At 38.6% G+C, this 20,994-nt stretch overlaps 1 protein-coding gene across 2 annotated transcripts in view; it reads left to right on the top strand.

Annotated features, from left to right (window-relative positions):
* The window catches only part of Col12a1 (collagen type XII alpha 1 chain), a 118,309-nt gene that overhangs the window by 46,627 nt on the left and 50,688 nt on the right, over positions 1 to 20,994 (top strand). For both annotated transcript variants that reach the window (XM_052715123.1, XM_052715131.1), the window contains 16 exons: positions 456 to 605; positions 688 to 807; positions 906 to 1,070; positions 1,496 to 1,642; positions 4,229 to 4,368; positions 4,846 to 4,975; positions 5,539 to 5,681; positions 5,968 to 6,097; positions 9,346 to 9,482; positions 10,603 to 10,732; positions 14,505 to 14,644; positions 15,557 to 15,689; positions 15,800 to 15,826; positions 16,918 to 17,060; positions 19,584 to 19,713; positions 20,831 to 20,970. In XM_052715123.1, the coding sequence (XP_052571083.1) occupies positions 456 to 605; positions 688 to 807; positions 906 to 1,070; positions 1,496 to 1,642; positions 4,229 to 4,368; positions 4,846 to 4,975; positions 5,539 to 5,681; positions 5,968 to 6,097; positions 9,346 to 9,482; positions 10,603 to 10,732; positions 14,505 to 14,644; positions 15,557 to 15,689; positions 15,800 to 15,826; positions 16,918 to 17,060; positions 19,584 to 19,713; positions 20,831 to 20,970 (2,105 nt within the window). The remainder of the gene's footprint in view (positions 1 to 455; positions 606 to 687; positions 808 to 905; positions 1,071 to 1,495; positions 1,643 to 4,228; positions 4,369 to 4,845; positions 4,976 to 5,538; positions 5,682 to 5,967; positions 6,098 to 9,345; positions 9,483 to 10,602; positions 10,733 to 14,504; positions 14,645 to 15,556; positions 15,690 to 15,799; positions 15,827 to 16,917; positions 17,061 to 19,583; positions 19,714 to 20,830; positions 20,971 to 20,994) is intronic.

Below are 20,994 nucleotides of genomic sequence, written 5' to 3'. Positions count from 1 at the left end.
CATTTATAATTTACACATTTAATCAGTCCATTTTATATTTGTTTGCTAATATCTTAAATAGTGAAGAATTCAATATCTTACCTTATATCAAATCCAAATCTTATTCAAATTATTCATATTTATTGTTAGATAGCTATACATTCTCATTTATTATTTTAGGTATTGATTGTGTGAGCCTTTCAAACTGACCGTCATGGTTTAATTAAAATCTCTAGGTTCTATGGTCATGGCCAGGAAACATAGTCAAAGATGAAGATTTGCCACGGAAATAATCTTTGGAGAAATTGATTCTTGAGACTGTTATTTTAGATTAATAAATTATAGTTGTGGCTTTCAATTACTAAGCTTAGCTGGTGTGTTGAAATAGATAATGTGGGTGGCAGAGGCTGCCTGCATAGGGAGCAACCTGCAAACTATGTGCTCCTTACTGTCCTATCTCATGATTGCTGTGTCAGGGATGGAGTGTCTCACCAGAGCCGAAGCAGACATTGTGTTGCTGGTGGATGGGTCATGGAGCATCGGCCGTGCAAATTTTAGAACTGTGAGAAATTTCATTTCTCGTATTGTGGAAGTCTTTGAAATTGGTCCCAAGAGAGTACAAATTGGTAGGTTCTGACAACACTGAAGATCTTTGACAATTTGATTGTGATCTTTAACACATCCTAACGTCCGTGGTGTTATTTTTAGCTCTTGCTCAGTACAGTGGAGACCCCAGAACAGAGTGGCAGTTAAATGCTCACAGAGACAAGAAGAGTTTATTACAGGCTGTGGCGAATTTACCCTACAAAGGAGGAAATACCCTCACAGGTAAGTCAGGATGCTTTGGTGTGGTTTTGGCATGTGCTTTTGGTCAGGCAGATAGCTGAGAAATGATGTGACTGGTTGTCTTTTAAAAATCCCACTAGGCATGGCTTTGAATTTCATTCGCCAACAGAGCTTCAAGACCCAAGCTGGCATGAGGCCTCGTGCTCGCAAAATTGGAGTTCTCATTACTGATGGAAAATCACAAGATGATGTGGAGGCTCCATCAAAGAAACTCAAGGATGAAGGAGTGGAACTGTTTGCTATCGGTAAGCACTGGAGAAGACAGTGATGCCCTCGGGTGGCGGATGTGCTGAGGACATGTTTGCAGTTAAACATGTTATTGGATTACCATACTCACTCAAACCAACAGATGGTAGAATTCTTGACCCTTCCAAACAAAGGTCTAGTGAAAGAGGAATTGAAAGTAACAAAGGAGAAAACTAATATTAATTTTGAAATTACAGCTCTAGTTGTTTTTGGAATGATCAAGACCTTACTATATCTGAGAAGAATAAAATTATACGATGGGATTTATTTGCCTACAAAAGCCTCTGTGAGCACCTGTGCTCATGTGCGTGTACCCCAATACAGGCTCAGTGGTGGAACATTTAGAAAAGGTCTGATGTATTTGCTTCATTCCATTAACTTTTCCTGAAAAGTGCTTTCATTTTGTACTTAACTCTTTTCCAAGGTATTAAGAACGCTGATGAAGTTGAGTTAAAGATGATTGCTACAGATCCAGATGACACCCATGCATACAACGTGGCAGATTTTGAGTCATTATCCAAGATCGTGGATGACCTCACCATCAACTTGTGTAACAGTGTCAAGGGCCCTGGTAAGCTTAGCCAGGTGCTGGTATATCTGGGTGGGGACCTCACTCTGAAATGCTCAGTCACATGAGAGGTTTTTGCCTCCTGGATGCCAGGAGCATCCCCTGAGTTGTGGTGAGTAGATACAGCATTACAATTTATGATGTCTGCATCTGGTACATGGTAAACATTTGAAGGCTTTTTGGAAAATTAATTATAAAATTTTGTGCCTGTTACATGTGAAAATTCCTTCCTTTTTATATAGGAAGATTGTGGTAAATCTGCACTTCATTAATTTATCTTGTTTCTGGGAAAGTTAGAATGAGTTTAACCTCACAGAAATAGTAGAAACTAGACTTCTGTAGAATTGTCTTCACTGCTGCCAAATGTCTGCTGGGGGGAACTTCCTAGTTAAGGATCTCTACTTCAGTTCATTTTTAATGATTTTTTTTGAGGGGAATGTCACCAAATTAGAAAATGGGTTCCAACTTATTTAAGGATTTATTTAGGTTATATGGTTCAGCTAATGCACAAAAGTGGGAGGAGACAAAAAAGGAAAGTTAATAGACCCCCCTTCCTTTCTGGCACAGATCTGCTCTGGAGTGGTGTAGCATCATGTCAGTGCTATGTCATACTGATGGCTACAACTTAACAAGTTCACAGATTGGACTTGCTAAGTAATGTTTGGTAGCCTCTTCCAGTTCCCTGATGTCTAAGCCTGGGAGAGGAGGCATCTTGTGTCTGCTTTATTTTCTTCAACTGTAGATTGTCAGAGTTGATGCTCTACACGGATCATCCCTGAATGTGAAGGGAAGTTACAATCTTAACGTTGAGACCTTTCTCAATCTCATAATCCTTTTTTACTGGTGACGACATAGCTCCAGAGACGTTACCCAGTTAGGGTCAAATGGTTAGGGATGTTGTGGGGCTTTGAATGAGGTAACCATGGAAAGGGATTAGGGTTTAGAAACAGAATTTCAGAACTGAGTTTGTAGTGACAGGGGAGGGCACAGATGGATTAATATCTGTGTAAACCATAGGATAGGACATGGGCAGTACCAACATTGAAGGGCTTTGCAAGAATAATGATACATAAATTCATGATCCTTAGACTATAAGGACATTTCTCTTAAGCATGTGGGTTGTGTAGAGACAGTCCGTCATTAAGTTACAATGGTTTCAGAGAAGTAAGATAAATCCAGTAAGCAGTGTGGCAGAAATGCTTCACAATGTTTGGGTCCTTGGTTACATTCACATTTTATTTTTCATGTTCCTTCTTGAACTTCTGTCTCCAAACTTTTACAGATTTTCTCTTTTGGATTTTGAACAACAGTCTGACCTTTTCCCTGGAGAAATAGACCAGCTGGGGAGCCAGAATTTGTAGGCTTCTGGCTTTGGGTTAGCTGAGAGAATTGTCTTTTTTTATTCAATTGGAGTGAACTTTGAGTGGGATGAAAACATCTTTTATCTGTTTTTTTCTTTTTTTTAATCAACCAAGTAATAGTTGCATTCATTGAAGTTTCCCAGACAGTAAAACTACTTGATAATTTTGCAAGCTTGACTTTGACCCAAGTACAATAAAGGTTAGGCTGCTAAGAGTAGACATACTCACCCAGTTTGGGCTTACAAAGAAACCCAAGGGAGTTTATAAGAAAGTGGTTTGTTGTGCTCATGGACTTATAGAAGTGACTCCCTTCTCTTTACATTATTATGTGCAACATCATGCTGTTCACCACAATGTATTCACCATGTCCATTTCTATTGTTGTTTCCTAGATACTGTTATTTACTCCTACCTATCCACAGAAACCACAGCCATTGGCTATTTTAAAATGACTATTCCCATATTTAAATATGTTAATATTTTTATTCTTTCTTGAATGAAAAATAATTAGTTTTTTTTAGATTTATTTATTATGTATACAGTGTTCTGTCTGCACATATCCCATGCAGGCCAGAAGAGGGCACCAGATCTCATTACAGATGATTGTGAGCCACCATGTGGTTGCTGGGAATTGAACTCAGGACCTCTGGAAGAGCAGTTGGTGCTCCTAACCTCTGAGCCATCTCTCCAGCCCTAATTAGATTTTCTTATTACCTACTTAGAACTAAACACATAAGAAGTAAGTGCTCTAAGGAAACTTAACATAGACACGCAACTAGTGTTATCGTCATAGAACACAGCATGCCTAGAAATGGTAATAGGTTAGTGATCTTGATCTAACTTCAGACAACAGAAAAGTTGAGTTGTCTGGACTCAGGTCCCTTCTACTGATTATGTGAATGGGGTTGAGAGAGGTGAGGGTGCCAGAAATGACTTAGAGGTCTTGGGTCTAGGTGACGTTTTAACTAGTAGTTTCATAAAGAACAAGAGGTCATGTTTAAAGGACAATAAACTCGAGTTTGAATCTTCTGAGTCTAAGGAACACTTTGATCATTTGTTCAGAGAGGTCAATGGGCAATGGGCCTCTGTATAGATTCATTACCCTCTTCCCATGTGAAGGGAAGGCTGTAAAATCTTCTGTGCAGGTCAGTGCCGTTTCAATCTAATTTCATACTTCACCCCCTTGCTGCAGAAATGAAAGAGGGTGTACACTTTATCTCCGCATGCAGGTGACTTGGAAGCGCCATCTAACTTAGTTATTTCTGAGAGGACTCACCGTTCTTTTCGAGTGAGCTGGACACCTCCTTCTGACAGTGTGGACAGATACAAGGTGGAATACTACCCTGTTTCTGGAGGAAAGCGCCAGGAGGTGAGCAGATGACACGGAAGCACTCTTTCTTCATGAGTGCCTCTCATTAGAGCTCAGAGGAAAACGTTGGGTGGGGGCCAACAGATGAATGAAGAATGGTACCCTCTGTTCCTTTCAAGGCAGGCACTTCTCTTTGAACTTCATTAAAGGGAAACAGCTTCTTTTTAAAAATGTTCTTAATACCACAGAATATCAGTATGAGTTTTCAAACAAGTTAATTGATCTGTAAGTTTGGACTAGACTCATAAAGTTGACAAGGGACTCTTACTAAGGATGACGAATTTCACTAATTTTACAAATAGATGATGATAGCTGGGGAAATAAATTACTTTATCACCGGAGATCTCTCTGTAATCTAGTCATTTCTCAGAATAAAGGGCAAGGCCTCCTGAGATGCCTTCTAAACCTGCAGACGGCTGTTTGGAGGTCTAGCATGAAGAATGGAGCTGACTGTTACTCCTTTTATTTTCCCTCCAGTTTTATGTGAGTCGACTAGAAACAAGCACAGTGCTGAAAGATCTGAAGCCCGAGACTGAGTATGTGGTGAATGTGTACTCTGTGGTTGAGGACGAGTACAGCGAACCTCTGAAGGGCACAGAGAAAACCCGTAAGTCACATGGGAAATGGCCACAAGGATATAACCCCCCATTATTTAATTTTCAAGATAATGAGGTCAGGGCACATGGGAGATTTTTGCCAGCCTTTGACAAATCCTCTATGTTCCAGACACTGATATGTGAAACTTACATCTTAAGTATGTTTTCTTTTTTCTTTCTGTCTTTTTAAAGGAAGAATGAAGTGAAATTATATGTTGGTAACTTCTGTCTGAAGTTCTATGACTAAAGAATAAAAATAGTTAGCTTAGTGATGTTCCAGAAAGAGGGATTAAAGTCTCAGAAAGTTTATCTATTTTGGCTTTCATATGGTTTCATTGGAATGCCGTTTGCAATCTGAACTTTGAGCGTTTTCTTCTTTTGAATAGCTGGAATGTGTGTCCTGGAGGACCAAGTACAGTGAACACAGACATTGGGTCTTTATGGGTGGAGGGATCTATAGTAGATCATTAAATTCTCAAGTAACACATTCTCTGTTGAGCATATATGTAATCAATGAAATAGGAAACATTTGTTTGAATGGATTCAATCGATGTCTGCTTTTGTGTTTTCATAGTGCCAGTCCCTGTAGTTAGCCTGAATATTTATGACATTGGCCCCACCACCATGCATGTGCAATGGCAGCCTGTGGGAGGAGCTACTGGCTATACTGTGTCATACCAACCAGTTAGAGCCCCTGAAGCAACAAAACCCAAAGAGGTGAGAGATGTATGTTTCTTAACCACTCGGCTTTTCTCTCAGACTTTATAGGTTGACAGTCCTAATGAATCAATTTATACCCCAAACAAAAATAGAAATGAGGTTTATGACCTGTAACCCATTTTTTTTAAACATTGGCATGAAAGAAAAAAAATCCAGTTTTTTTTTTTTAACATAAAAGCTGTGTTCTAATCTAGTGGTTACTAACAGACTTCTGCTGCATCTCCCAGTAAGTGGAAGCATTTGACTTAAATGTCTTATTTCTCTCTGGCATTTCCTTGTGTAGATGCGTGTGGGGCCAACAGTGAATGACGTGCAGCTGACTGGCCTCCTTCCTAACACAGAATATGAGGTCACTGTCCAGGCTGTCCTGCATGACCTCACTAGTGAACCTGCCAAAGCTCGGGAAGTCACGTGTAAGATGTTGCTGGCTTTCTTTCCTTTATTATTGCTGTTAAACTTAACATTTGTTGGAATACTTCCATGTGATGTTAGCGATAATTTGACAATGTACAATTATAGTTATTATTTTTTAGTTAATATATGAAATAATGGGTGTAATTGTGACATTCCATGTATTTATACTATGTACTTTTCTTACATTTGTCCTTTTACTACTGCTCTGTCCCCTTTCCACTCTCCTTCTTTATTCCTCCAAGTAGAACCCTTTCTGATATTATATATTCTGTCATGACATGCCATGTCAGGATCAGTCAATCAGTCAGTCAATCTATCTGTCTTTACATCCATCTATCTTTCTTTCTATGTTTAATGAGCCTTATATTGAGACATATCTTGTAATCAGCAGAGTTTTCGAGTTGCTCTGGGCAATGTGCTAATCAAGGCCTAGATATGAAATAGTACTGCATGTTTTAATCCATGAAGTACAGTGTGTAAGATACATGAGACCAGGACTATTGTATGCCTATAGTTTGGAGAAGGATATTTAGGTTAAGTTTGAGCATTTTGAGTTTTTGTTGAAGTGGAAACTGGCACCAGGTATGTCAAGTAATCAGTCCCCTCAATCCTACAACACATTGATCATGCGCTATATTCCAGTCATCAGGTTTGGAGTTGGGGATATACCACTGAATGATATAAAGCAGTGTGTAGAGGCCTTTTATTGGTCTACAGTTATTCTATGTGTTGCTCAGTGTCTTGGACTGATGGTTCTTTTCCCCTGAGGGTTTAATAAATTCCCTTCCTTGAGACATGTACTTGGTTTTTTTTTTTGCTTGAAGAATATATATATATATATATATATATATATATATATATATATATCCCAGAAATTTTTGCCATATATGACTTAAATTTAGTGCTCCTTAGCCTACCCTTCTAAGGAAATTGAAGAAGGAACTTCAGGGGAAAAAGATATTGAGGAAACATAAACATCATGTGGCAGAGAAAAGAAGGAGCTTGGCAGTATAAATTTATTAACAGCTTATAGAGATTTAGCACTTTTATGTGTTAGATCCAAACCAGGGATGGAGATTTTGTGGATGTGGGTAGTGATACATGAGAGGGTGGGATTCTGTTCAGATTGGAAACACATGTTCTGAGGTGACTGGGAAGAGAATGGTTCTGTGGGCAGCTAGAAGGAGGTACATTCATTATAACAAGAGAAAATTATAAATAAATAAATAAATAAATAAATAAATAAATAAATAAATAAATAAATAAGCAAGCCAAGGGTGTTAGTGCACAACTTTAATCCCAGCACTCAGGAGGCAGAGTCAGGTAGATTACTGTGCATTCAAAGACTAGCCAGGCTTACGTAATGAGTTTCAGGATAGCCAAGGTTATGTAGAAAGATCCTGTGATAAAAAACAAAGAAATTTTCTTTTGTTCATTATCTTCTCCTTTTTTAAAGGTAATAATTTGTTCAATTTGGCAAAATTTTATCATTTATATTTTCTTCCAACCATCTAGGTAAATATGGCAGTTCTCACAAGCTTAGTGGGTACCTAACATTGGCCAATTTTAATTTTAATTCTCATAACTATTTTTATATAGCATCCCCTATAATATTCTCTTTTATTAATCCTTTGAGAAATGTATGCAGCGTATTTTAATCATATTCAGCCCCCAATGTCTCTTAGATCCACTTCCCTTCTCTACTCACCCAACTCTGTGTTTGGTTTTCCTTTTTGAACCCATTGGGTCCAATCTGTGCTGCCTATGTACTCTTGGGCATGTGGGCATCCAACAAAGCACAGTCAGTACACCAGGGTCCACTCACTTAAAGAAAATTGACACACTCTCTCTCCCAGAAGGTTTCAATTGCCAGCGGCTACTTAGCAGGGGTGAGACTTCCTGCCCACCTCCAATCTCCATGCTGGATTTTGTCTGGCTTGAACTTGCGCAGGTCTTGTGCATGTGGTCACAATTCCTGTTAGTTCATGTGTACAACTGCCCTGTTGAGTTTGGAGAATACTGTTACCTTGTAGTCATCCACCATGTCTAGCTCTTAAAAGCTTTCTGTTCGCTTTTCTCAAATTATTTCTGACCCTTAGGAGGAGAGGTTGTAATACAGATACTGTTTAGGGCATAATCTCTCATTCTTTACATCTTGACCAGTTGTGGATCTCTGTGTTAATCACCATCTACTGCAGAAAGAAGCTTCTCTGGTGATGGCTGAGAGATGCATTACTCTATGGATACAATGATAAGTCATCAGGAGTTGATTTACTATTATATTTATTTATCAGAGTAATAGTAGTAAGGTCCATCTATCACCTATGGACCTGCCCAGTTACAGGTTGTTGGCTTTGGTAATGGTATTGATGAGTATGTATTTCATCTTGTGGAGCAGGACAAATCAACTCAGAAAGTAGTTGGTTACTACCATGGCGTTCATGCCACTATTGTATCAGTGAGTATATCTTGCCAGGCCAGTCATTATTGTAGCCTTCAGGGTTCACAGTTATGTAAGAATGATGGTTTTCCTTTCTGGTAGTGTGTATAACCCCTTCTAGCACTATGAAAGCTAATCAAAAGGGATTCAGTTTTTTGGTCACTACCAGCCTGACTTATGCATGTTCTATGACTCAGATATGGGGTGTCTTCAGGAACAGGGTCTTAAAGACAAGTTCTGAAAAGTAATCAAGAGAGCTTCTGTAACATCCTTAAGGGAGCACACCTTGATTGATTTCATTTTCAGTATTAACTTATTTAAATATCTGAAGACATATAAATGGTGAATTTATGATTCATTATGATTGAGCAGCAAGCAATTTAACTAGACTGGGAGATTATTATGTAAACAAGAAGTTAGCAGTGCAACAAAAGTATATATCCTATTTCTAAAAAACCTTCTAGAGAATATAGCAACTCTGCCTGGTAAAAATGGTATTTCTATTATCATATTAAAAATCAAGCTTGACATGGTGTATGCCTTTAATCCCAGAACTTGGGAGGCAGAGGCAGGCAGATCTTTAAGTTTGAGACCAGCCTGGTCTACAGAGCAAGATCCAGGACCGACAGCACTACACAGAGAAACCCTGTTTTGAAAAACAAAACAAACCCCCCCCCAAACCAAAGCAAAACAACAACAAACCCCTAGCTATACACTCTTCAAGCAACTTCCTGAAGGCTTGTTTAAATGCTGAAGACTCTGTGGTGGAGACTTCACATCTGGTTCTAACGTCTTGTGCTTCTTCAGTACCCTTACCCAGACCTCAGGATGTGAAACTGCGAGATGTGACTCATAGCACCATGAATGTCATCTGGGAACCTGTGCTTGGAAAAGTTCGCAAATACATTGTTAGATACAAAACTCCAGAAGAGGAGTTCAAAGAGGTAGGTTGGAGATGAGAAAAAACATGGAAATAGTTGTTTTTGTGCAAGGCTTAACAAAATAACTTTATCAGGGGTAGATAGATGATAGTGTGTTTTGAATACTTGTCACTTTGTTAATGAAAGACGGAAATTTTGTGTGGTTAAAACATGCTTTTGAAAATCAGTAATATATTGGACTGTGTTAGATTTAGTTTGGAAATGTTCTGCTGTGTGATGTTAATCTCAAAAACATCATCCCTTAGTAGATAAAGAGTTATAGAATCCATGTGGTATTTCCTTCCCATCTAGTTGCCTTATATGGTGCTCTCTAGTGTATGAATGACTAAAAATGCCAGATGTTCTAAAAATATAAAGTGGTGAGAAGATGCAGCAAAGAGGGAAATGAGCATATTAGATAATGATAAGATGACACAGTTGGGCAGGTCAGAGAGAAAGGAGGAATAGGCTGTTAGAGTGCTACGCCTTTTGGACTGATCTTTTTTGGGGGTACACAGCTTTTTGTACTGCAGTGTGATTCAAAGTGGGAGCAAAATGAGGTGGTTTCCTAGGAAGATGGGCTTTAAAATTGGGTTAAAAATTGGGTATGCTTGAGGGAGTTTTAATGCCAGAATTCTAGAGGCATCTTTGAAACCAAACTTTCACTCCTTTGTATATATTTGTCATTTATGTATTGCACAAAAGTGAACTTATATGTCTGTGTACATTTATTTCATTTTGGGTTTCCATTTCAAATGGATTTAATGACCAGGGGGTCTCACAAAGTTCTTGTACACAAGAAGTGAGATATACATATATATATACATATATATATGTGTATATGTATATGTATATGTATATGTATATGACGATGACATTAAAAGATGTAGATAAAAAATGGTTTGGTTGCTTGCTATAAGCATTCATTACTTGCCTGAAAATCAGGTCATCATGATTCCAGTACATACATTTTTTTCTGGAAACATTTAAGTTGTGCCCATGCTTTGGATTCTTATGCAAATTGAAAATTCTACTTTTTTGGAGTCATGATTCTTCTGTTCTTGTGCTGAGAGCTCTAGTAAGCATCTGAGAGATGAAAGCAAATCCTTTAAAGAGTAGTACCACTGCTTTCTTCCTGTTACAGGTGGAGGTGGACAGATCAAGGGCCAGTACCACCCTCAAAGACCTCTCCTCTCAAACCCCGTATACAGTGAGCGTTTCTGCAGTGTATGATGAGGGTGAATCTCCTCCGTCAAGTGCTTATGAGACAACCCGTGAGTTGTGCCCTGTTTTATGGACACATAGGAAATATTTAACATTCTTGCAAATATCTACTTACTAGGACATTCCGTTTCTAATGCTCTTTGTCTGGCATTTAATGAAGCTAGGGTTTGTAGATTACTTTCTCTGTTTTTCTTCTTATGTAAAAGGCTATTGGACAGTAAATATCAGCCTCTTTCCCTTCAGCAGTTCACAATTCAGTTGTCAAGATAAAAGATTAGTGGAGAGTCTCAGGGTCATGGTAAGATCAGGTGAGTGGGACTCAGAATGTGCAGTCAGACCCCAGAAGAGGGGAGGTGGCCTTGGTGGCAGCATGGTACAGAGACACAGGATAACCTTCTGGGACCCTACCCCCTTGCTCCCTTCTGCTCTAAGTTCCGTGGATGTCAGATTTTCTCTGCTTTGGTACTTCTGTAGTTTTAAACTTAGTTATTATGCCTGCTTTTCCTTTTCTAGTTACTGGATTCCTCCAGTTCCTTCCCAATGAAGGCAGAGAATTTTATTTTGTATTTCTCGCTCCTGTAATTTAATTATTTAACTCAGTGCTAAGCATATAATGATCTAATCAAGTGCTCCACTTATAATAACTTAATCACAATATTGATTAAAACGAAACCTGAGAGCCAGTAGTATCCTAATCAAATAACAGGAGCCTCGCATGTAGTTTAAAAATCTCCAACATCTGCTTTAATAAAACATAAAGTGACACATAAAATTAATAAATGATTTTATTCAAGCCACAAAATGATAAAATACATCATTTCAATGCTTCAGCATAATTATAATAAGGTATTTCACATTTTCTGTAAAAATTCTTATTTTTTTTTTTTTATTTACAACATATCTTAGTTCAGACTAGCCACACTAACTTCTGAATAGCCACATGTGGCTAGTGTCTCCCATAGGACAGCACAAGTCTAGAAAATCTAAATAGCTTTCTGGGCTTCATGAGTAATCTACTGGTGGGACTGGCGCTAAGGCCTGAACCTTTTGTAGAGGCCAGGGTCCAGAATCTTTGCCTCTGATACAGTAAGAGGGTTATCTACTGCCCCGAACCCAAGTACAGCTTCTTTGTGGATGCCCGTCTGTCTATATTTGATCAGAGTATTTTGTCAAATGTCACAACCCATTCCATAATTCAGGTATGTACATTTCTCTCTCTTTTTAAACTTTGCTGGTTTGTTATGATGTGAAATCTTGTAGTCATTTTGATTGTCTTCTTGCTGTCAGCTCTTATCTGGTAAAAATCATTGATAGAGAAGAAGATGACATGGTGAGTAGACTAGACAGCTCTGTATATACAATAGATAAAAAGAGAGGAAAGTCAGGAAATAGATCATTCAGTAATGAAATTTATGCTTTCCATGCATTCTTTCAAAAACTAAGATTTTAAATTTCAATAGATCTAAAGTTGAGATTAATAGTTGAGTTGTTTTGAGTTGTACTATGGAAGTGGTACCACTCTCTTTATTTCCATGGTCCTTTTTGCTCCATTATTAGAACAAACTTTGGATGGATTTGTGTTTACTCATATAAAGTTGGCTTTGATTACCAGGAGATATGATTGATGTTGAGAGTTCAGGAGTGGTGGCAGGCATTTCTGCTGTGCAGAAGTTTTCTTTTTCTTTTTCTTTTTGTTTGTTGTTTTTGATTTCTTGAGGTCCCCTCTGTCAATTGTTGGCATTATTTCCTGAGTGACTAGAATGCTATTCAGAAAGTCCTTGCCTATGCCTAACATCTTGAAATGTTTCCTCTACTCTTTAATCTAACACTTTCAGATCTTACATTAAGGCCTTTGATTCATTTGGGATTGAATTTTTTCCAGGATGAGAAATAGGGATTTAGTTTCATTCTTAGACATGTGGGTATGTAGTTTATTTAGCACTGTTTGTTCAGTACATTGTCTTTGCTTGAGTGTATATTTTTGAAATCAAACGAGTGTAGCTGCATATGTTTATATCTGGGTTCTCTATTCCATTAAACTGTATGTATCTTTTTTTTCTTTTACCAGTGCCATGCTGTCCTTGATACTATGGCTCTGTAGTATAACTTGAAATCCTGTATTCGGGTATCTCCAGTGTTCTTTTTTGCTCAGGATTGCTTTTGCTATCTGGGTATTTAATTTTTTTTTCTATTTCTGTGAAGAATGGCACTGGAAGTTTGACTGAGATTTTATTTGATTTGTAGATAACTTTTGGTAAGATAGCATTTTCTCAATGTAAATTCTTTAAATGCATAAATATGATAGGTCTTTCCACATTCTAGTGTCTTCTTTAATTTCTTTCTTCAGCCTTTCAATATTTTCATTATTGAGGTCTTTTATATCCTTGGCTAGCTGGAATGTAGCCAATTTAATCATGGTCAATGATCTTTTTGATGTGTCCTTGAATTTGTTTTGGAAGTGTTTTATTAATAAGTTTTACATCAGCTGGGCGGTGGTGGCGCACGCCTTTAATCCCAGCACTCGGGAGGCAGAGGCAGGCGGATCTTTGTGAGTTCGAGGCCAGCCTGGTCTCCAAAGAGAGTTCCAGGAAAGGCGCAAAGCTACACAGAGAAACCCTGTCTCGAAAAACCAAAAAAAAAAAAAAAAAAAAATAAGTTTTACATCTATGTTCACCAGGAATTTCGGACTATAGTTTTTTTATGTATTTATTCAGTTTTGGGATCAGGGTAATACTGGCTTTGTTACAAGAGTTTGGTAGCATATATTCCCTTTTATTATTTTTTTAATGGAATATTTTGAGAATCATTGATGTTAGGTTTTTTGTTTTGTTTTGTTCTGTTTATTTGTTATTTGGTCTGATAAAATTCAGCAGTGAATATATATCTGGGTCTGGAATTTGATTTTGAGACAGGGTTTCCCTATATAGCACTGGCTTGTCTGGAACTTTTGATGTAGACCAGGCTGTCCTGGAACTCAGAGATATCTGCTTGTCTCTTTCTCTAGTGTTAGAATTAAAGACATGTGCCTCTGTGCCCAACCTGAATTTTTTCTATAAATATTTTCTTTATTCTTTGAGAATTTCATAGATGGATGCAATTTATTTTGATTATATACATTCTCCACCTCTTCCCTCCAACTCCTACAGGACCTGCTCTGCCATACATAAATACATCTCCCAACTTTTTACTATTTTTTAAATTGTGGTTTCAATACTGTTGCTTGTGGATCTGTTTAAGCTGTGGTTTATTTTTGGTAGGTCATATCCATCTAAAAATCCATCATGTCTTCTAGCTCTTCCAATCTACTGGAATATTGGTTTTTAATATATGTCTCAATGATTTGCTGAATTTCAGTGGTATCTGTTGTACTGCTTCTAAGATGAAATATCTCTTAATCTCAGCCCTTGGATCTCTGGGGTTACTGATGGACCGATCGAGGTCCATGAGCTGTCTAATTGCATGACACAGTTTGATCTCTGTATATTGTTGCTATAATAGATCCTCAAAGTACTGGAGATACAAAAACTTTGGGAACCATTGAAATAGAAGAGTATTAATAAACAATAATTTAAAAGGTCATCATTTTAGTGGACCTATGTTTTAGTAATATGCATTTTACATATTTTAGTAACCTATGCATTTTAACCATACACTGCTCATCTTATGTTATTTTTCAAATGGGCTAAGCTGGTAAAATATTTCATTCTAATGCTTCATATTTTGTCAGGTTTTACCATATCCTTTAAAATAAAACATTTTAATCATATTAAGTTGATTTTATAGTTTCCATTGAAACATGGATTCTTGCCTTTTCTATGATAGGGCCTGTTCCAGCACCAACAAACCTACAGTTTACTGAAGTAACACCAGAGAGTTTCAGGGGAACTTGGGACCATGGAGCTTCAGATGTGTCTCTCTATAGAATAACCTGGGCACCTGTTGAAAACCCAGATAAGATGGAGGTAATGTTAGCTCTCTGTCTCTCTCTTCTGTCTCATTCTGTCTCCATTTGCTTCTAGGGAAGCATGGCTAAGATATATATTACTTCTGTGCATCAGTTACTTTTGTTGTTGTGATAAAATACCATGACCAATGTAACTTATGGAAGGAAGAGTTGATTTGGGCTTAACATTCCAGAGGATAAGAATCCTTTGTGGTGAGGAAGCATGGCAGCAAGCAGGCATGCAGCCAAATAGGAAGCTGAAGGATTGCTGACAATCAAGTATTCAAATACCTGAGCATATGGGGGACATTTCTCATCCAAAGCACTACATTCTGTTACAGATAAACATTTTTTTAAGTTCTGATTTTTTATTAAGAATTTTTTTATTCATTTTACATACCAATCAAAGATCCCCCTCTTCCCTCCTCCTGTCCCTCCAGCCTTCCCCCTCCCAACCCATCCCCCATTTCCTCCTACAAGAAGGTAAGGCCTCCCATGGGGAGGTACATCTAGTAGAGGCAGGTTCAAGCCCCTTCCCCTGCCTCAAGGCTATGAGAAGTGTCCTATCATAGGTAGTGGGTTCCAAAAAGCCTGCTCCTGCAACAGGGATGGATTCTGATCCTACTGCCATGGGGCCCCTTAAGCAGATCAAGCTACACAACTGTCTCGCTATGCACAATGCCTAGTCCAGTCCCATGTGGGCTCCACAGCTGTTGATCTGAATTTCGTGAATTCCCACTAGTTTAGTTTGGTTGTCTCTGTAGGTTTCCTCTACAGACAAATATCATTTTTGACTAGTGGCTTTGGGCTCATGTCCTAGAACAGCAGAAAGGAATATTTACTTAAAGATGTCAGCACAATATCATTGGGTATGCATAATATAAATAGATTATTAATTTAGTGTGCATATGTTTTTTCCTCTTTGCCTAAGACCATCGTAAATGGAGATGAAAATACCTTGGTGTTTGAAAATCTGAACCCCAACACTCTGTATGAAGTTTCCATTACTGCCATCTATCCTGATGAATCTGAAAGTGATGACCTGAGGGGCAGTGAGCGCACACGTAGGTGTTCAACTTTCAAATAGGATCTTGATAGTTTGAAGCTAAATGTTAAGAAACAAAGCTACATTAGCTACATCACTAATGTTTCTACAAATTCTGTTCTCTTTTAGTGCGTTTGATACCCTTAACAACACAAGGTAAGACATTAACCTACCAGACTGAATAAAAAAGGCATAAATTATCAAATAGGGCCATAAAGTGCATTGTGAACATACCTTCTGCATTTTAATTGTAAGGTGTTGTTTTTTTTTTCCCCGAAACCAACCTTTCTTGAGATACTTACTTTTTTTGTTACTTGTTGAAGAGTGTATGAGTCAGCTTGGGCTTCCATAACAAAATTCTAGATGGCATGGTATAAGCAGCAAACATTCACATACCTATAACTCTAGAGAACAGAAGCCAGATTTTGTGTTGCAGGCCTGTAATCCCAGTTGCTTGGGAGACTGAGGAGGAGGAACATGAGTCCAATGCCAATCTGGTCAATTTAGTGAGACCCTGAATCATAATAAAAAAAAGTATAAAGGTTAGGCAGGATGACTCCGTAGGTTAAGGTGCTTGCCATCAAGCCTGACGACAGCCTTAGATCAAGCTCCAGTATTGACTGAATGGAAGGAGAAAATTGACTTCTCCAGATTGTCCTCTGATCTCCACATATAAGATGTGGCAGGTGTGTGCTGTGCCCTAAACAAATAAAAACAAATAACATAACAAAATATCAGCACTTGCCTAGTATCTGCATGATCCTACCTTTAATCTCTAGCACCACTCAAAATAGTCTGGAGAATAGGAAGTTCAAGAGCAAGACAAGATGGCAGCCAATCCTTGGGGAAGGGTTTGTACTCATCTTCTCATTGTGTTGTTACATGGCAGAGAGAAAATGAGTTCTCTTTCTCATGCCTCCTTTTGTAAAGGCTAATTTCATTTGAGTGACCCCCCTTCATGACATCATCTTCAAAAGCGCCAATTGCAAATTCTGCCATATTGAGTGTTAGGGCTTCACTATACAAGAGGACAAAGTTTGGGAGCAACTGACACATTCAGTCCATACCAAATAGCCATTTAATATTCAGTGACCATATTATTGGCTTAAAGTTAATTCTAAACTCAATGGTACGTAACCCTCTTGATTTCCTTGGAAACTATACAGGTTTTTTGTTTGGTTGGTTTTGGTTTTTGGCAAAAGGAGGGCTTGTTCTATGTGTTTAATATGTTCTCAACAATCTTTCAGCTCCAAAAAGTGGTCCACGGAACCTTCAGGTGTACAATGCCACATCTAACAGCTTGACTGTTAAGTGGGATCCTGCTAGTGGTCGTGTGCAGAAATACAGAATCACACATCAACCTTCCACAGGAGAAGGCAATGAACAAACGGTAATTCATTTTGTGAATATTTAAGTTGGAACTATTCTGCCTGCTGCTCTTCAGCTATTTCCCCTGAGTGTTTGCAGTATTAACCTTGTTAGGGAATGTAGGATTTCCTGTTTTGTATAGAATCATTTGAGCCTAGCTGGCCCTCCCTCTGGAGTGCATGATGGAGACATGCAGAATGCTCTGGTGAGACCTGATAGTTGCTCTTCATAGTAAGTACACATTAGTCATGTGCCCAAGTAGCATAATGGTATCTAGAAAGTTTTTGAGTCTATGTAGATATTCAATATTTCTGATTATATCAGATCTATTTTTTCCCTATCTAGAAGCCCACTGACCTAATTAAAAATATTTACAAAATGGAGGTCTGCAGTTGGTTATTTTTACTCTTTGCTCTTTACTCTTTGGGGGCCTACCATTCAGCTCCCAAATAAATACACAGAGATTTATTATTACTTATAAATGCTTGGTCTTATCCTGGCTTATTTATAGCTAGCTTTTCTCAACTTAAATTATCCTGTATACCTTATGCCTCTGGGTTTTTACCTTTTTCTATTTCTGTATATCTTTTCTTTCTTTCTTATTCCATGTCTGGCTGTGTGGCTGACCCCTGGTATCTTCTTTCCTTCCCCTTTTCTCCTCTTCTTTCTCCTCTTCTCATATTTATTCTCTCTGCCTGCCTGCCAGCCCTGCCTATTTCTCTCTCCTACATAGCTATTGGCCATTCAGATCTTTATTAGACCAATCAGGTGTTTTAGGCAGGCAAAGTAACTCAGCTTCACAGAGTTAAACAAATGCAACATAAAAGAATGCAACACATCTTTGCATCACTACACAAATATTCCACAGCATGAAGGAATGTAACACATTTTCAACTAATATTCCACAACAAAGGTCCTTGCAAAAGATAACACTGGGAGCTCAGCTGTCATCTTTAATATCCCAGACCTCCCTTATTTAATAGAACCTTTGTCTGTTACTCTTATTTAATTTAGCTGCTTGTCTGGGATTCCTGCAGCTTTGCCTTTCATGAAGTGCACTTTATCCTAAATCAAGAAGCATCATAATTTTATACAGATATGGTTATATTTTCTGATTTATTTTCAAATGTCTTTTTTTGGTGAGCTCTAGAACTTTGCCAGCTTTTGGCAGGGGCATGGGCTATATTATTTCCTCATATAAACTCATAGAGAGACAATTTTTGAATTTTTAATCACTAATTGTGTTAAGCTCAAGCAAATAGATCATATCTTTCACCAGTTTAGAAACTTAGTAAAGCTGAGTGAGGTTGGCAGTGGATAAATGTATGTAGTAAGGGGCGCTGGCCAATGAACTTAGCTAGACCACCTATGTGCCAGTCCCATTTGAATACCAGTCTTTGAAATAATCAAAGCAACAAATCACTAATTCTGGGCTTATTGGAAAGTTGGATGGGCGATATAAGTAGACACCCATTTCCTTCCTTATAAGATTAGTTCTCCTAAAGAAGTCCTTCCAACCTGCTACATATCAAAGTTTTATAAACATGGCTTCTACCTGTCCTCATCTCTTTCTCCCACAGCCTCTGATAGTAGATGGTTTGAAATGAGCCACTGTAACTCAGTTTTTTCATATTGAAGACAACTACAGCGATCCACAGAGTCCCCTCACCCCCACCCCCTCTGCCTAGAACTCAGACTGTTTGAGTGAATGGGTGCTAAGTTGGAAACATCTGTTAGTGCTAATACATCCAGCCATTTTCATGAGCACTCACTGTGGGCAGCATGCCATTTTCGTGCCATTTTCATGTGATTTTAATTACTATGGCATAAACATCTGAATTCAGTAGACTGTTAACAAATCGTACAAATTTTCTTTCAACAAGATAGCAAGACGGCCTTGAGCAATGAATAAAAAAACTTCAGACTCCATAATTGGAGGAAATTGAGACACTTCATACCTCATGGCTTGTATCACGGAGATCACTGGGAACCCCTGCCTGAGTGTGGCTTGGCGAAGGATCCGGTCACGTCGTTCACACAGCTAATGCTGTTAGAATGGCAGTGTTTGGGGGAAACACCAAGAGCTTTAGATCCTTTGCCGAATCATTTTAATGTGTTTCTAGAGCAAATAAAAAACATCTGTAAAATAGCAAGAATAATACTGAATGGTGAGGAGCCTCTAAAATTATGCAGTTCTTTGGTATCTTAAAGACACTCTGTAAACTCATTTATGATTAATGCTGTGTTTTTGGGAAGAGTTCTGTGAAATGTATTTTGGATGAAAGTTTGCCATGCTGGCTGCTAGCAAGTTGAAATATCTTTTTGAGGTCTCCAGTTTAAAGCTTGGAATTCTTTTCATGACTCAAGACACATATTCTACATTTAAAATTATGCCATGATATATATTTTAAGCCTTCATTGTGGGACATGGTTTCAGAACTTGGCAAGGGTCTCAAATAGTTCCCCCAGAGAAAGAGCTGTGTTTAATAAACTGGTGAGTTGGGAAGTGTAAGGCTGATGCTTACCAAGAAGTGTTTTCCTGAAGACCACGGTCGGAGGGCGGCAGAACAGCGTGGTCCTGCAGAAACTGAAGCCTGACACTCCGTACACTATCACCGTGTCCTCCCAGTATCCTGATGGTGAAGGCGGCCGGATGACCGGGAGGGGCAAGACCAGTAAGTGCAGCTTCTTAATAATCACCGTGAATGAAATCACATCTTCTAGAAACACAGAAAACAGAACATCTTACTGATTTTTCAAAAGTTTAAGAAATTTTAGGAACATTTTTCATTGAAATAGAATTACATCCCCTCTTGCTCCCTTTCTTCCTTCTAGCCCCTCCCAGCTCCCTTACCTCAAACCCTGCCCATGACCCCTCACTACTGTCAAGCCTGTTTACCCTCCCTCCTTTCCTCCCTAGCCCCCCTCCCCCATTTGAGACAGATTCTGTCTACATAACTTTGGCTGTCCTGGAACTCACCATGTAGTCCAGGCTAGCTTTCAACTCACAGAGATCCAACTACCTCTGCCTTGTAAGTGCTGGGATTAAAGGCATGCACCACCATGCCTGGCAATAGCCTCTTTTTCTTTGATTGTGTTTGTTATGTGTGTGTGTGTGTGTGTGTGTGTGTGTATGTGTGTGTGTACACAAGTATATGCAAATACATCCAGCTCAGTCCATTTTTGCTGTTTGTGTGTATATAGTTTCAAGGCTGGCCACCTTGCATTGAACAACCAGTAAAAGGGCTCATCCCTGGGAGAGGCTAATTCTCCTCCCAGAAGTCAATCGTTGTCTATAGTTCTTTGTCTAGGGGTAGGACCCCATGAGAACGTTCTCATCCCATGTCTAAATGCTCATTGATATCGCTACTGTTCTGATCTGTTTCTGCAACCATTTTTAGGAGAAAATGTTTCACTGCAGACTTCCTGATATTCTGGCTCTTGCAGTCTCTCTGCCCTCTCGTCCACGATGTTCTCTGAGCCATAGATGAATCTTTTAAGATGGTAGTTGTTGTTTTTAATGTCCTTGCTTTTAATTATATCTTTATTTGTGTAAACAAAAATGCTATTTTCTACCAGGATTAAAAGAAAAGTTCAGGGAACCAAAATGTCTGGCAGAGAGATGAGACACACATAACACAGATGTGCTCGTCTTTTATTTAATTATTATTTTAATAAATATCTATAGGGTGTATACTATGTTCTAGGTGGGCTGAAGATACTGTTTAACCCGTGTTTCAGATATATTTGCTAGTTAGAGCACCACTACAGTGTACTTCCTGTGTATTTCAGAACCTCTGAATACTGTGAGGAACTTGAGAGTGTATGACCCTTCTACCAGCACCTTGAGTGTTCGCTGGGACCATGCAGAGGGCAATCCTCGCCAGTACAAACTCTTCTATGCCCCAACAGCAGGTGGTCCAGAAGAACTGGTAATTATTATTTTTTTGAGACAG

This window comes from Peromyscus californicus, unplaced genomic scaffold (genome assembly GCF_007827085.1).
Source record: "Peromyscus californicus insignis strain IS unplaced genomic scaffold, ASM782708v3 Scaffold_11__1_contigs__length_118956290, whole genome shotgun sequence".
Lineage (NCBI taxonomy): Eukaryota > Metazoa > Chordata > Mammalia > Rodentia > Cricetidae > Peromyscus > Peromyscus californicus.
Note: the sequence above shows the minus strand (reverse complement) of the source record. Positions and strands in the feature narration are given on the sequence as shown.